This window comes from Pseudophryne corroboree, chromosome 10, assembly GCF_028390025.1.
Source record: "Pseudophryne corroboree isolate aPseCor3 chromosome 10, aPseCor3.hap2, whole genome shotgun sequence".
NCBI classification, from domain to species: Eukaryota; Metazoa; Chordata; class Amphibia; order Anura; family Myobatrachidae; genus Pseudophryne; species Pseudophryne corroboree.
In genome coordinates this window covers 170,032,002-170,048,905 of record NC_086453.1, presented here as the reverse complement: position 1 = coordinate 170,048,905, position 16,904 = coordinate 170,032,002, and the positions used below count along the sequence as shown (strand labels likewise).

Below are 16,904 nucleotides of genomic sequence, written 5' to 3'. Positions count from 1 at the left end.
ATGACCCTCTATGCATAGTACAATTGTGATTATACTCTGTTTATTTTCTCCTGTGCTTATGAATGTTGCATTTTCTTCAGTGTTTTTGACATTACTTTGTGTACTGGTTTGATGCCTTTACTAATATTTGTTGAGAAAAAAAACCTCCAAAAACATGACGGAAGGTGGTTCCAATATTACACTGCATATAGTTTTGATCTAAAATTTGGGTGCTAGTTTGTAGAGGCACAATTTCCTCACGGTCCAACACCAGCACAAATGAAAAAGGATCCAAGGGAAGGGCCATGCTATTCAGTTAGCAGGGTGAATAATTCTATCCAATTTACACCCTTTCTTGAAAGTGGCTTTAGAATAAGATTAAGACAAACACCAATAATTTGAATTCATATGCAGATTTTTTTTTTTAATACATCTGAATGTTTTTTTAGTAATCTGACAGCGCACACATCCACTGGGAGACGCTTCCTCTGAGAACTTGGCACTACTCTGCAGCACATAATTAGACAAAAATCATCTTACATTCTTCATAAAAAAAAAGATATTTATAGTCTGCATGATGCAACTGGATTTATCTTTAGAATGTACAAGGTCAACACTTGGAAACAAACCTTGCCGATCTGCGGCATGCTGAGGGTGTGCATGGTAAAGCGTTTGCTGGCTCTGGCGTATGGCTGCGGTAAGCGGGAGATCCGCATGCATTACCCACTCTTGGTTTCCATTTAAGACTGTTTCGCCCGGCATAGCCAGTGAATGACGCTTCGGTACATCTTTAGTTAGGGTTGCTAAGGACTGCTTGGCCTACAAACAAGAGGAAATATCTAAATATAATGCCCAAATACTAATGAAAAATAAAATGAAGAGGAGGGAAAAAAAAATAAAAAAAAATAAATTAGGACAGAAACTACAGGGAAACATTTTTGTTGATTATTTGAGAAAAACTGTATTACACACAATTATGTTGGCCAACAAACTAACTACAATCTGTATTTTTGCCTCCATACCTAGAAGAACTTACCCGATTTAAACAAAAAGCCATCAAACACTAAGTAAAAGTCACTAAAAAGAACACTCACACTGACATTCAGGTTGCTTTATATAACAGCTAGGCAGTTTGTGGTGTTCCAGCTTGTGTGGAACTACCAGCCTGCTCTGACATCTTGGCATTCCACAAAAGCTGGGTAGGAAGAGACTGCTCAGGCCTGCTATTACATGTGATATTCACAAACACAGTTGTCTGAGGAATTGTTGTTACATACGTATTAACAATGAATGTAGCATTTTGCCTATGATTATAGCTCTCCTGATAGTTTTTTAGAGTACATAATTGCTTCCACTTGCTTTCTTTAGGTTGTAAAATACAGCAAAGCAGTAGATCCTCTTCTCACTAATAAGGGAACATGCTATATTCAAGTGTTAAAAATCAGGACTGGGCTAAGCAGTGTCGGACTGGGGCATGTTTAGGGATGTTGCCAGTCTCCAGAGGTGGTGTGGCCAGCTGCCAGAGTGGCTTGGTAACCATTAGAGATTTCATTGTCTGGTCCTCTTGATAAATATATCAACTTGCAAGTATAGTATGTATAATGTATAATTCAAATGCACGGTCTGGAACTTGATCTCTAGAGGAGGAAGATAGGGGGCCATGCAGTGGGACCCACCGGGGGTTTCCTCTGTACCCCTGTGGACCAGTCCAACCCTGGGGCTAAGAAAACTGGTACTCACACAGAGGACCCCATACAGTAGTTAGCACTTGGCTTGCTGTGGAATCTTTTACAGATATTTGTGACTGGTACAAGATATATGTTTATTTTGTATCAATATTTTAGTTTTATAGCCCGTGCAGGGTAGGAGTGGCTCAAAGGGATACAGAGGAAACAACCGGTGGGCTCCACTGCCTGAAGGCCCACCCACTCCTCTAGGGATCTGGTTTTAGACTGTGCATTTAAATGATACATTATACGGCACATGACTATAGCGTATTCACTACAGTGCATTGCTGTTATTACTCTGATACATTATAATGCATGCACTAGCAGTATTTTATAGACAGCGTGATTCAAAAGTAGGTGGACAGTAAATGATCACATTTATTTTGAGATTACATATACAATCATATTTACGAATACAAAAGCACTAAAAAATTATATCAGCACAGGCGCTCAAACTGCTGTCCATCCCTTTCACAAACCCTATTCCATCTACTGTCCATCTACTTTTGGTTCACCCTATATATATATACAGGTGGAGTATCCCTTATCCAAAATGCTTGGGACCAGAGGAATTTTGGATATGGGATTTTTGCGTATTTTGGAATAATTGCATACCATAATGAGATGATATGGTGATGGGACCTAAATCTAAGCACAGAATGCATTTATGTTACATATACACCTTATACACACAGCCTGGAGGTCATTTTGGCCAATATTTTTAATAACTTTTTGCATTAAACAAAGTGTGTGTACAGTCACACAATTCATTTATGTTTCATATACACCTTATACACACAGCCTGAAGGTCATTTAATACAATATTTTTAATAACTTTGAGTATTAAACAAAGTTTGTGTACACTGAGCCATCAAAAAACAAAGGTTTCACTATCTCACTCTCACTCAAAAAAGTCCGTATTTTGGAATATTCCGTATTTCGGAATATTTGGATATGGGATACTCAACCTGTATATATATATATATATATATATATATATATATATATATATATATATATATATAATATATATATATATATATATATATATATATATATATATATATATATATATATATATATATAGTCCAGATTTTACACTCTATGTGAAATGCTCCACTACTAAGCATGGGCCCCTACCACTGCACTCAACCGATAAGCCCATCATGCTCCAGTCCGACACTAAGCCTGTGTGGCCAATTTGCCTTGGATCTTAAGGATGACAGAATTGTATATTTCACAGAAATGATAAATCTTCTAGAAATCATGCACACAGTTTAATGCAATGGATCTCATATACTTCTTCGTGGCTCTCCAGAAATCCTTTATATAAACATAAAATCATTGCAATAAAGACTGCGGTGGAGTCTCATCTTTGATAACGCTTTGTGTATAGTTTACAAAGTAATCAAATAAATTATTATTAGTGGAGGCACAGGTGGGACTGCAGCACAGTTCAATATTCAAATAGGCGATCAACACCAACTGCCACTCCAATCGCTGCCAAACATCGCCAGCGGGGACTCACTGGCAGTTGGTGCCACTGGTTATTACATAATATATGTAAAAGCATTATAGTATGGCCAAATTGCTAAAGGTACTTATTCACAATGGAACATATAGCATCTTGTGCAGGTCATCAGTTTCTTCTGCATGCAACACAAACAGCAAAGCAGGCATGGTGATCTCTCTCCAGAGTGCAAAGGAAATGGTGCCATCATGGCACAACAGTTTACGGCACTATTACAAATCTACTGTGTAGTTATAACATGCATAATCTGTGCATTCCGATGTCAGAATGCAGCTATTGTAAACATACTGTTAGAGAAAATGGTCATCAATGTCTAGTATACAGTGGCTTTAAAAATAATCTAACAGAAGCCATAGAAAGTACATAAAATTATACAAAACTCAATTATATAAATGTGTAAATCTTTTTCTTTACTGAAACCAGCAGCATCACTGTGAGAAAAGTAGCATGTCATTACACTAGTCGCTGCTTCCAAGGTGCAGATTAAAACAGACCATCAGGGACCATTACATTTAATTTGAGAGAAGTCTTTAAAAATGGAAAAACGTTTCATTACCACTGGGATGTTTAACAAGACACTTTACGTGGGGATCTTGTTTAGACAGAAGGGAATATCCTATTAGCAGCGGTAATTTACTGCTGCTAATAGGTTCGCCAGGGGCTATCCTATTAGCCCCGATGTTGGCACTTAGGTATTATGCTTCTTGTGCCTCATGCCCTCAAAGCATAATCCCCAATAAGCAGCCCTTCAGACTCTCAATAACACATGAGACCGGGAGGTTATCCTGGAATCCATGCATTATCGGGTGATAGCAGCACAAGTTTCGGATGAAAAAAAGGGCTTTAATAGGATAGCCCGATACTCACCATCTGGCTAAAATTGACATATTTAGCCCGTTTTTTTTTAGCTGAAAAATTAACAGGGCTAACAGGATACTCTACCCCCCATAGTATTTATGCAGTCTCAGTAAACGTGTCTGTTGATCCACTGGGGCTCTATTTACCAGCTACTTAGCAAATTTCTCGGTTATATTTGTGCCATTTGAATTTTCTTTATTTCTAATGTCATCAGAAGCTGAACTTAACTAAACTAAATGAAAAATGTTCCTGGTAGAACTGTAAAACTCCATTGTTGGACATTATCATCACTATCTAGCATTCAGTTTACAGTGCTAGTGTTGTAGAAGAAGCCACTTTGAGGGCAGATATAAGATACAAGAGAATGCAACCTATAATTTCCCTAAAATCTAGTGATATCACTGAGAATGCAGACTGTTTGTCCACTAGAACTAAAGATATCATTAACCATCAATTCCCTAAAGAAAGTTTAACCTATTTATTCATTAGTGACATGAAAGAATTCAGCCTAACCATTCACTAGCAACATTACTGTGAATACATCCTAAGAATTCACTTGCAACTTCACTGAGAAAACAGTCTAACCATTCATTAGGAATGAGAGACCAAGGCAGTAACTAGTATGGAGACGAGTGTGCTCAGCACACTGCGCATATGCCCTGTGGGTGGAGATCCGGCCGCACCCCTACATCCACCGTGACTCAGCACCCCTCACCATCAGTTCCAGCACTACTGTTGCCTGCTCTAGTGTACGTAGTGCTGCAGCTACATACATTTATTACAGCCAGCCCATGCTCTCCGCCCCCTCCAGGATTCCCTGTATCCCACAGTGTACGTGGCCCAATGCAAGGAAGGTACTTTAGCAGCACAGCAGCTCCAAGGGGAGTGTAGGGGGGAAGGAGGGGGGTAGTGGAAGGATGAATGATGAGGATAAGGAGCAATGATGTGAAGGAATAATGATGATTCACAGCAGCTGGGGAATGGAATAATGAGGAGGAGGAGGAGGAATGATGTGTATGAATGAGGAGGATTGATGATGAGGAATAAGGAGTTGAAATGATGATGAGGAGATACAATGACGAAGAGGATGTACAGCTGTTGGGGGGGGGTTTATGATGAGGAATAAGGAAGAGGGGGATGAGCAGGACAAGCTCTCCTGAGCTATAATGTGTATAATAATAATAATAATAATAATAATAATATAATAATGTTCTTTCTCCAAGGACTGAAGGAACCTAAAAGAATGAACATAATACCGTACAGAAACAATGAAGTACAGAAAAGCTTTCCATAAATACAGAGAGCATTGAGATATTAAAGGGACAATTATAGAAATTCTTGAGTAAACAGGAGAGTCTTGAGTCTGTTTTTGAAGGATTCTAGAGTGGGGGCCACTCAAACTTTACGGGGAAACTAGCTTCATAGAGTTGGAACTACATGGCTAAAAGCTCGATCCCCTAGATGAATTACAGGAGATTCTAGGTACTGCTAATAGTCCTTCATCTACCAGATTTTTGAAAATCGTCCCTAGGGAACTGGAGATATCCGACTTCAAAGCAATGTGCCCCGTGCAAGCATGTTAATTGCTCTTCCCAGATATCTTAGGTTCTGTCTGACTTAAAGGTGTTCTGAGGATAAACTCCAAAATCTGGGACTCTCCTCTTTTGGTGGACACTAGCAGCTTTTCTATACAATGCCCAGAACCAGAGATATCAGCCTTCCAGCAGCTGACCCCTGCTCCAGCTCCACACGCCTGGTATGCAGTTTTATATGTTTGTTGGTGGATTGCTCTGGCTCCAAGTCCCCAGTACCTCCTGCAAGGTGGTACCAGGGCCGGCTCCAGGCCTACTAGCACCCTGAGCGGAAAAAAATTGAAAGCGCCCCCCCTTCCCCCATGCGTGCGGCGAAGGCGCACGCTCCTGAGAAAGTGGGCGTGGCCTCACAATTTCATATTAAACTATAAATATATTTTCACACCCCTTCTACGCACACAATTAACAGCCTTACACATAACCACCGCAGTAGTGTTCTTTACACATAATGTCTCCAGTATAGTGCCAGATACACATAATGACCCCAGTAGTGCAGTGCCAGATAGACATGATATGCCCCCCCAGCAGTGCCAGATACACAAAATGTCTCCAGTATAGTGCCAAATACACATAATGTCTAGAGTTTAGTGCCAGATACACAATATCTACAGTATAGTGGCAGATACACATAATGTCTACAGTATAGTGGCAGATACACAATGTCTACAGTATAGTGACAGATGCCCCCACAGTGCGAGATACATATATGCCCGCACAGTGCCAGATACATATATGTCCCCAGTGCCAAATACATATATGCCCCCAGTGCCAAATACATATATGCCCCCAGTGCCAAATACATATATGCCCCCAGTGCTAGATACACATGTCCCCACACAGTGCCAGATACACGTCCTGAGAGTGCCAGATATGCCCCCAGTGCCCACACAGTGCCAGATATGCCCCCTGTGCCAGATACACATGTCCTCACAGTGCCAGATATGCCCCCAATGCCAGATACACATGTCCACACACAGTACCTGTGCCGGCAACGAGGGAGGGGAGAGTGCTGTGGGCCACAGGCAGACTAAATCTGAACTACTCAGTGCGCGCTATGGGCGCAGTGCGGCATCTGATGTCAGGCGCTGGCGCCGCACAGCGAGCACAGAGCAGTTTAGCATAGTCCCGACCGCAGCACTCCCCCTCCCTCGTCGTAACACACAGGAAGCCACTGCTGGTAATGGAGGTGGGCCGGGCCAGACGTACGCTGCTGCAGGCTACAGAACCAGGCTCCAATATGGCGGTGCAAATTAAGGGTGGTGCCATGAGCGGCCGCTCTATTGGAACATGCCTGGAGCCAGCCCTGGGTGGTACTCTCTAGTTTTTTGTCCCATTGAAAGCTAAGAAATCTATTTCCAGGAACTGGAGATATCTGCAGTCCAGCAAACTTCACTCCCACTGGAAAAATAAGAATTTACTTACCGATAATTCTATTTCTCATAGTCCGTAGTGGATGCTGGGGACTCCGAAAGGACCATGGGGAATAGCGGCTCCGCAGGAGACTGGGCACAAAAGTAAAAGCTTTAGGACTACCTGGTGTGCACTGGCTCCTCCCCCTATGACCCTCCTCCAAGCCTCAGTTAGGATACTGTGCCCGGACGAGCGTACACAATAAGGAAGGATTTTGAATCCCGGGTAAGACTCATACCAGCCACACCAATCACACCGTACAACTTGTGATCTGAACCCAGTTAACAGTATGATAACAGAGGAGCCTCTGAAAAGATGGCTCACACAATAATAACCCGATTTTTGTAACAATAATTATGTACAAGTATTGCAGACAATCCGCACTTGGGATGGGCGCCCAGCATCCACTACGGACTATGAGAAATAGAATTATCGGTACGTAAATTCTTATTTTCTCTGACGTCCTAGTGGATGCTGGGGACTCCGAAAGGACCATGGGGATTATACCAAAGCTCCCAAACGGGCGGGAGAGTGCGGATGACTCTGCAGCACCGAATGAGAGAACTCCAGGTCCTCCTCAGCCAGGGTATCAAATTTGTAGAATTTAGCAAACGTGTTTGCCCCTGACCAAGTAGCTGCTCGGCAAAGTTGTAAAGCCGAGACCCCTCGGGCAGCCGCCCAAGATGAGCCCACTTTCCTTGTGGAATGGGCTTTTACAGATTTTGGCTGTGGCAGGCCTGCCACAGAATGTGCAAGCTGAATTGTACTACAAATCCAACGAGCAATAGTCTGCTTAGAAGCAGGAGCACCCAGCTTGTTGGGTGCATACAGGATAAACAGCGAGTCAGATTTTCTGACTCCAGCCGTCCTGGAAACATATATTTTCAGGGCCCTGACTACGTCCAGTAACTTGGAATCCTCCAAGTCCCTAGTAGCCGCAGGCACCACAATAGGCTGGTTTAAGTGAAATGCTGAAACCACCTTAGGGAGAAATTGAGGACGAGTCCTCAATTCTGCCCTGTCCGTATGAAAAATTAGGGAAGGGCTTTTATAGGATAAAGCCGCCAATTCTGAAACACGCCTGGCTGAAGCCAGGGCGAACAGCATTACCACTTTCCATGTGAGATATTTCAAGTCCACAGTGGTGAGTGGTTCAAACCAATGTGATTTTAGGAACCCCAAAACTACATTGAGATCCCAAGGTGCCACTGGAGGCACAAAAGGAGGCTGTATATGCAGTACTCCCTTGACAAACGTCTGAACTTCAGGAACTGAAGCTAGTTCTTTTTGGAAGAATATTGACAGGGCCGAAATTTGAACCTTAATGGACCCTAATTTTAGGCCCATAGACAGTCCTGTTTGCAGGAAATGCAGGAAACGACCCAGTTGAAATTCCTCTGTAGGGGCCTTCCTGGCCTCACACCACGCAACATATTTACGCCAAATACGGTGATAATGTTGCACAGTTACATCCTTCCTGGCTTTGATCAGGGTAGGGATGACTTCATCCGGAATGCCTTTTTCCTTCAGGATCCGGCGTTCTACCGCCATGCCGTCAAACGCAGCCGCAGTAAGTCTTGGAACAGACATGGTCCCTGCTGGAGCAGGTCCTTTCTTAGAGGTAGAGGCCACGGGTCTTCCGTGAGCATCTCTTGAAGTTCCGGGTACCAAGTCCTTCTTGGCCAATCCGGAGCTACGAGTATAGTCCTTACTCCTCTCCTTCTTATGATTCTCAGTACCTTGGGTATGAAAGGCAGAGGAGGGAACACATACACTGACTGGTACACCCACGTGTTACCAGAGCGTCCACAGCTATTGCCTGAGGGTCCCTTGACCTGGCGCAATATCTGTCCAGTTTTTTGTTGAGGCGGGACGCCATCATGTCCACCTTTGGTTTTTCCCAACGGTTCACAATCATGTGGAAGACTTCTGGGTGAAGTCCCCACTCCCCCGGGTGGAGGTCGTGTCTGCTGAGGAAGTCTGCTTCCCAGTTGTCCACTCCCGGAATGAACACTGCTGACAGTGCTATCACATGATTTTCCGCCCAGCGAAGAATCCTTGCAACTTCCGTCATTGCCCTCCTGCTTCTTGTGCCGCCCTGTCTGTTTACGTGGGCGACTGCCGTGATGTTGTCCGACTGGATCAACACTGGCTGACCCTGAAGCAGAGGCCTTACCTGACTTAGGGCATTGTAAATGGCCCTTAGTTCCAGGATATTTATGTGAAGTGACGTTTCCATGCTTGACCACAAGCCCTGGAAATTTTTTTTTCCCTGTGTGACTGCTCCCCAGCCTCTCAGGCTGGCATCCGTGGTCACCAGGACCTAGTCCTGAATGCCGAATCTGCGGCCCTCTAGAAGATGAGCACTCTGTAACCACCACAGGAGAGACACCCTTGTCCTTGGAGACAGGGTTATCCGCTGATGCATTTGAAGATGCGATCCGGACCAATTGTCCAGCAGATCCCACTGAAAAGTTCTTGCGTGGAATCTGCCGAATGGAATCGCTTCGTAAGAAGCCACCATTTTTCCCAGGACCCTTGTGCATTGATGCACTGACACTTGGCCTGGATTTAGGAGGTTCCTGACTAGGTCGGATAACTCCCTGGCTTTCTCCTCCGGGAGAAACACCTTTTTCTGTACTGTGTCCAGAATCATCCCTAGGAACAGCAGACGTGTCGTCGGAATCAGCTGCGATTTTGGAATATTTAGAATCCATCCGTGCTGTCGTAGTACTACTTGAGATAGTGCTACTCCGACCTCTAACTGTTCTCTGGACCTTGCCCTTATCAGGAGATCGTCCAAGTAAGGGATAATTAAGACGCCTTTTCTTCGAAGAATCATCATCATTTCGGCCATTACCTTGGTAAAGACCCGGGGTGCCGTGGACAATCCAAACGGCAGCGTCTGAAACTGATAGTGACAGTTCTGTACCACAAACCTGAGGTACCCTTGGTGAGAAGGGCAAATTGGGACATGGAGGTAAGCATCCTTGATGTCCAGAGACACCATATAGTCCCCTTCTTCCAGGTTCGCTATCACTGCTCTGAGTGATTCCATCTTGAATTTGAACCTTTGTATGTAAGTGTTCAAGGATTTCAGATTTAAAATAGGTCTCACCGAGCCGTCCGGCTTCGGTACCACAAACAGCGTGGAATAATACCCCTTTCCCTGTTGTAGGAGGGGTACCTTGAGTATCACCTGCTGGGAATACAGCTTGTGAATGGCTTCCAATACTGCCTCCCTGTCGGGGGGAGACGTTGGTAAAGCAGACTTCAGGAACCGACGAGGGGGAGACGTCTCGAATTCCAATTTGTACCCCTGAGATACTACCTGCAGGATCCAGGGGTCCACTTGCGAGTGAGCCCACTGCGCGCTGAAATTCTTGAGACGGGCCCCCACCGTGCCTGAGTCCGCTTGTAAGGCCCCAGCGTCATGCTGAGGACTTGGCAGAAGCGGGGGAGGGCTTCTGTTCGTGGGAAGAGGCTGTCTGCTGCAGTCTTTTTCCCCTTCCTCTGCCCCGGGGCAGATATGAGTGGCCTTTTGCCCGCTTGCCCTTATGGGGACGAAAGGACTGAGCCTGAAAAGACGGTGTCTTTTTCTGCTGAGAGGTGACCTGGGGTAAAAAGGTGGATTTCCCAGCCGTTGCCGTGGCCACCAGGTCCGATAGACCGACCCCAAATAACTCCTCCCCTTTATACGACAAATACTATCATATGCCGTTTGGAATCCGCATCACCTGATCACTGTCGCGTCCATAACCCTCTTCTGGCAGAAATGGACAGCGCACTTACTCTTGATGCCAGAGTGCAAATATCCCTCTGTGCATCTCGCAAATATAGAAATGCATCCTTTAAATGCTCTATAGTCAATAATATATTGTCCCTGTCCAGGGTATCAATATTTTCAGTCATGGAATCCGACCAAGCCACCCCAGCACTGCACATCCAGGCTGAGGCGATTGCTGGTCGCAGTATAATACCAGTATGTGTGTATATACTTTTTAGGATATTTTCAAGCTTCCTATCAGCTGGTTCCTTAAGGGCGGCCGTATCAGGAGACGGTAACGCCACTTGTTTTGATAAGCGTGTGAGCGCCTTATCTACCCTAGGGGGTGTTTCCCAACGCGCCCTAACCTCTGGCGGGAAAGGGTATAATGCCAATAATTTTTTAGAAATTAGCAGTTTTTATCGGGGGAAACCCACGCTTCATCACACACCTCATTTAATTCATCTGATTCAGGAAAAACTACGGGTAGTTTTTTCACACCCCACATAATACCCTTTTTTGTGGTACTTGTAGTATCAGAAATGTTCAAAACCTCCTTCATTGCCGTGATCATGTAACGTGTGGCCCTACTGGAAAATACGTTTGTTTCCTCACCGTCGACACTGGAGTCAGTGTCTGTGTCGACCATCTGAGGTAACGGGCGCTTTAGAGCCCCTGACGGTGTTTGAGACGCCTGTACAGGTATTAACTGATTTGCCGGCTGTCTCATGTCGTCAACAGTCTTTTATAAAGTGCTGACACTATCACGTAATTCCTTCCATAAGACCATCCAGTCAGGTGTCAACTCCCTAGGGGGTGACATCACTAATACAGGCAATTGCTCCGCCTCCACACCATTTTCCTCCTCATACATGTCGACACAACGTACCGACACACAGCACACACACAGGGAATGCTCTGATAGAGGACAGGACCCCACTAGCCCTTTGGGGAGACAGAGGGAGAGTTTGCCAGCACACACCAGAGCGCTATATATATATATATATATATATATATATATATATATATATATATATAGGGATAACCTTATATAAGTGTTTCTCCCTGATATAGCTGCTGTATATATTTATCTGCCAAATTAGTGCCCCCCCCTCTCTTGTTTTACCCTGTTTCTGTAGTGCAGGACTGCAGGGGAGAGTCAGGGAGCTTTCCTCCAACGGAGCTGTGAGGAAAAAATGGCGCCAGTGTGCTGAGGAGATAGGCTCCGCCCCCTTCTCGGCGGCCTTTCTCCCGCTTTTTTATGGAAAAATTGGCAGGGGTTAAATGCATCCATATAGCCCAGGAGCTATATGTGATGTATTTTTTGCCATATAAGGTGTTTTTATTGCGTCTCAGGGCGCCCCCCCCCCCCAGCGCCCTGCACCCTCAGTGACCGGAGTGTTAAGTGTGCGGAGAGCAATGGCGCACAGCTGCGGTGCTGTGCGCTACCTTATTGAAGACAGGACGTCTTCTGCCGCCGATTTTCCGGACCTCTTCAGTCTTCTGGCTCTGTAAGGGGGCCGGCGGCGCGGCTCTGGGACCCATCCATGGCTGGGCCTGTGATCGTCCCTCTGGAGCTAATGTCCAGTAGCCTAAGAAGCCCAATCCACTCTGCACGCAGGTGAGTTCGCTTCTTCTCCCCTTAGTCCCTCGGTGCAGTGAGCCTGTTGCCAGCAGGTCTCACTGAAAATAAAAAACCTACTTTAAACTTTTACTCTAAGCAGCTCAGGAGAGCCCCTTAGTATGCACCCTTCTCGTTCGGGCACAAAAATCTAACTGAGGCTTGGAGGAGGGTCATAGGGGGAGGAGCCAGTGCACACCAGGTAGTCCTAAAGCTTTTACTTTTGTGCCCAGTCTCCTGCGGAGCCGCTATTCCCCATGGTCCTTTCGGAGTCCCCAGCATCCACTAGGACGTCAGAGAAATTAGGAATATTAAGCCCTTGTCTGAATATTAATCACCCTTACCACCCTGGATGTAATGTACCGAGGCCCCTGCATTCAGCCCGATGCCCCTTCTACAGTTTAGTGTTCTCGCTCCGCCCCATCTCCCATCCATCTGTACAGTGAAGGAGTAATTAGCAGAAATTACTGCTCCAGGTCCTACATGCTGAGCGGAAGATAGAACACCCCCTACCGTCCGTGGGACATCAAAGCTGCCACTGAATGCACCCCCCCCCCCACCCCTACTGCTGGAGGATGGGCAGGGGCCCCAATGCACTGCTTTGCCCAAGGGCCTACACTGCTGTTAAGATGGCCCTGAAGCAGGGCAGTATGGAATCAGGAGCTGCTCCAGGCAACTTGAGCCCCGGCCATGCAGTGTGTTGAAAGTCAATAAGCCAATCTTGAAGACTATTCGCCATCTTACAGGCGGCCAATGGAGGGAGTAGAGAATGGGTGTTATATGGCTGAAACTTGGCTGACTGTTTAATAGCCTGGCAGCTGTGTTTTGTACCAGCTTTAAGCGGTGCAATTCTTTTGCTGGGAAACCAAGGTAGAGGGCATTGCAGTAGTCTAATCGAGATGATACAAAGCATGTATGACTTTTGCCCCATCTTCAGAGGAAATTAAGTGCTTGATTCTGGCTATGTTCCTAGATGAAAGAATGAGGATTTGATTGTAGCAGATATCTGATGTTTCAGTGTCAAGCCACCATCCAGGAAAACACCAAGATTCCACACAAGATCAGTGGTTTGTAATTCTGAATCCACAAGTGTAAATCCAGTTAGTTCGCTTTGCTGCAGTCTTGTCCTTTGATGTTGATGTCCTATCATAAAGACATCTGCTTTATAAGGATTCAGTAGCAGTCAACTGCCACTCATCCACTCCTGGAGCTCAGCTAGACAGCCATTTAAGGTTGTTATTGGCATCTTAGCACCCGGAGCAAAGGACAGGTACAGTTGTGTATCATCTGCATAGCAGTGGTAGAACAGGCATCTGATTATTTCACCCAGTGGTAGCATGTAAACTGCAAAAAGCATGGGAGATAGTATAGAACCTTGTGGGACACTACCTGGCAGTGGCACTACTGATGAGTGTACTCCAGACAAAACTCTCTGTGACCTGCTGGTAAGAATTTAATTGAAACAACTAAGGACTGTGCCATCCACAGACGTTTTTCAAGCGCTCAATCAGAAGGCCATGGTACACGATATCAAATGCTACAGAGAGATGCAAGAAGGATCAAGACTGAACTGTCAGAAAAAAAGAACAATCTTACATGCGCTGAGAGTTGTTCCAACAGTGGTTTGACAGTCCAGGAATCGTTTTTTGCAATTTTTCAGTTATTCTCATGGGATACCATATACAAGAAAAAAAAATAATAATAAAAAAAAAAAAAAATATATATATATATATGTCTATAAACAGATCATTAATGCGCCACATGTGATGGGAACACGTTTCAGATATGCTATGTATGCAGTGATAAGTTGTTTTTGAACATAAGCAATTTTTAAACACTCCCCTATGGTATTCACGGGGCGTCAGCTTTGTCCCTCAATAAAAAGCAGGGGTGGTACCTTCCCTGAAGTAAATACTAATGATAAACAAGGGATGAGGGATGTATAGCGACCACTGGTGTTAAATCAATGTAACAAATATTAAATAATAAATAACAATTTATTAGTAATAAAACAATATATTAGCAGTAAAACACGTAACGTAAAAAATGGGACAATACAAAACACAGCTGGACTAAAGTACTTCAAATGTATAAAAACTACAATAGAATCAATAAAAAGGTAATTCCTTATCTGGAAATGAGGTAGGTACAGGTCTCCCAACGCGTTTCGTCAAATAGACTTCATCAAGGGGCTGGGGTGTACTGGGACTGACTGGTTATTTATAGTAATGACAATTAGGAACTCATGATGACATCACTTCCTGTTTCCAAAATTTGCATATCTTATAATACACTTCATATTGGATATATGTAATGCTGACACATATTGGAGCTTATTACTTGTAAATATATTAAAACATATTAAAAAACGAGTGTCTTTTAGATGTTAAAAACAAGTCTGATGCTTGTGAATACGGCCGGGACGATACTTTCGCCCCACTTCCGGTGTTGAGTGCTGGCCGCGTCCGTCCGCGGTTTCCGCCCCACTTCCGGGGTTTCACTGCGCACGCGCCCGCCGGGAAACCGGAGGACAAGGTGATTCAAGGTTCCTGACTTGCACAGCGGTTCTACTGCGCACGCATCCGCCGGGAATCCAGAGGACGAGTTGATTTACAATTTCTGACTTGCACAGCGGTGGCCATTTTGTTGTTGTTTTCTATATTATTTGACTGTGCGTCGGCCATCTTTGGGGAGATATTCTTCGTATTTTGATACAGTGATTGCATGTATGACAGAATAAAACATGTTTAAGACACCAAAACTCAATTGTATTGCTTTTTTTAATGCAGGGTATGATCTTATACAGAGATAAATATATAAAGTGCATATTATTTGGCTAAGAATGCATCTGATTATAAGGGCAATAATACTTGTAAAGTGCATGTGCTTAGAGTGCCATTAGATATTGAATCTGATTGAATAGGCAAAAATGTAAAGTGCATGTAGGTGCTTGTAGTGCATCAATAAAGTGCTAATGCTATGGGGATTATTATATAGTGGGTGATTTATCATACATCTCGTACTATATCAATAAAGTGCTAGTGCTATGGGGATTTGCCACACATCTCGTAAAATAATATTATGTGATACAGTACATGATCTTCCCAGATGGTCTCCCCCTCTGGTACTGATCAGGCCCAGCACTGCTTGGCTTCCAAGATCGGACGTAGTTGGGCATTTCCAGTGTGGTTTGACTGTAGCAACATTAGCTGGCATTGACATTAGCCTTTTTAGCTGGCATTCTAACATATATAAAAAGAATTTACGTGACAGTGATGCTTATCTTTGAAATAATGCAGTGGGTGGGGTGGGGGAGGGGGGGGAGGGGAAATAGAGGGGAAATGGGGAGGGAGGGGAAAGGGGGGAGAGAGGGGAAGGGGTGGGGTGGGAGGGGGGGACTGGGGGAGGGTGAAAGGGGAGGAGGGAAGTGAGTGGGCAGGAATCTTCAATACGCACTAATAAGATTTTATAAGAAAGGGGCGATTTCATAATTATCGTTGAATCCCATCGGCTGTAATGTCTGGAGTTGGAAAATCCAGAACATTTCGCAACGAGACAGCTTGTTGGCTAGATCGCCTCCTCTTTCGCCCAATTTAACCAGTTCAATGGCCTTGAAGGTTAATGCCTCAGGATTGGAATTGTGCACCAGATTGAAGTTTTTGGATACGGCATGACTTTCTACTTTATTCTTGATGTTTGTGATGTGTTCCTGTATCCTCAGCTTCAGATGTTGTTTCGTTTTTCCGATGTACTGTTTTCCACAGTCGCATTCCAGTAGATATATTACTGATTGAGTATTACAGTTCATATAATCTTTAATCTTATACTCCTTTTTTTCTCCATCCGTAAAGGTTTTCCTGTTTGGGTGTAGAAACTTGCAGACGTTGCAACGTCCGCACTTGTAAGAGCCCAAACACTTGGGCCAGGAGGGGTCTTTTTTTCCTGATCAGTTGTCAGCATACTTGGGGCCAGGATGTCTTTCAGATTCCGTGATTTTTTTAATATAATTTCTGGGCGAGGAGGGAGAATCTCTTTAAGAATAGGATCCATTTGTAGTATTTTCCAGTGGTTCCTGAAAGAATCTCTAATGGATTTCTCATGTCGGCTGCAGGTGGTTATGAAGGCTATGGAGTCTTTTGTTGCGTCCTTAGTTTTATATTCCAGCAGTTTGACCTCTCCACTTCATTGGTTTTGGTGATGGCTTCTTCTAGGATGGTATCGGGGTAGTCTTTGTTCTTGAATCTAGTCTTATACGTCTGAAGTTGTGATTGCCATTCTTCTGGTCTGCTGCAGTTCCTTTTAATTCTGCTAAATTGGGAGAATGGAATGTTGTCCTTCCATCTCTTAAGATGGTTGGTCTTGTAGTGGAGGTAACTGTTGGTATCAACTTTTTTCACATGATTCTTGGTAAAAATTCTCC

The 16,904-nt window shown here is 44.3% G+C and overlaps 1 protein-coding gene and 1 pseudogene across 10 annotated transcripts in view; both read right to left on the bottom strand.

Moving 5' to 3' along the window:
• The window catches only part of KAZN (kazrin, periplakin interacting protein), an 847,756-nt gene that overhangs the window by 32,908 nt on the left and 797,944 nt on the right, over window positions 1-16,904 (bottom strand). For 9 of the 10 annotated variants that reach the window (XM_063942931.1, XM_063942929.1, XM_063942930.1 and 6 more), the window contains one exon: window positions 609-798. The exons of the other annotated variant lie outside the window; for it this stretch is intronic. In XM_063942931.1, coding sequence (XP_063799001.1) covers window positions 609-798 — 190 coding nt within the window. The remainder of the gene's footprint in view (window positions 1-608; window positions 799-16,904) is intronic. 10 annotated transcript variants of the gene reach the window in all.
• LOC134968233 (5S ribosomal RNA) lies at window positions 15,568-15,686 on the bottom strand (annotated as a pseudogene).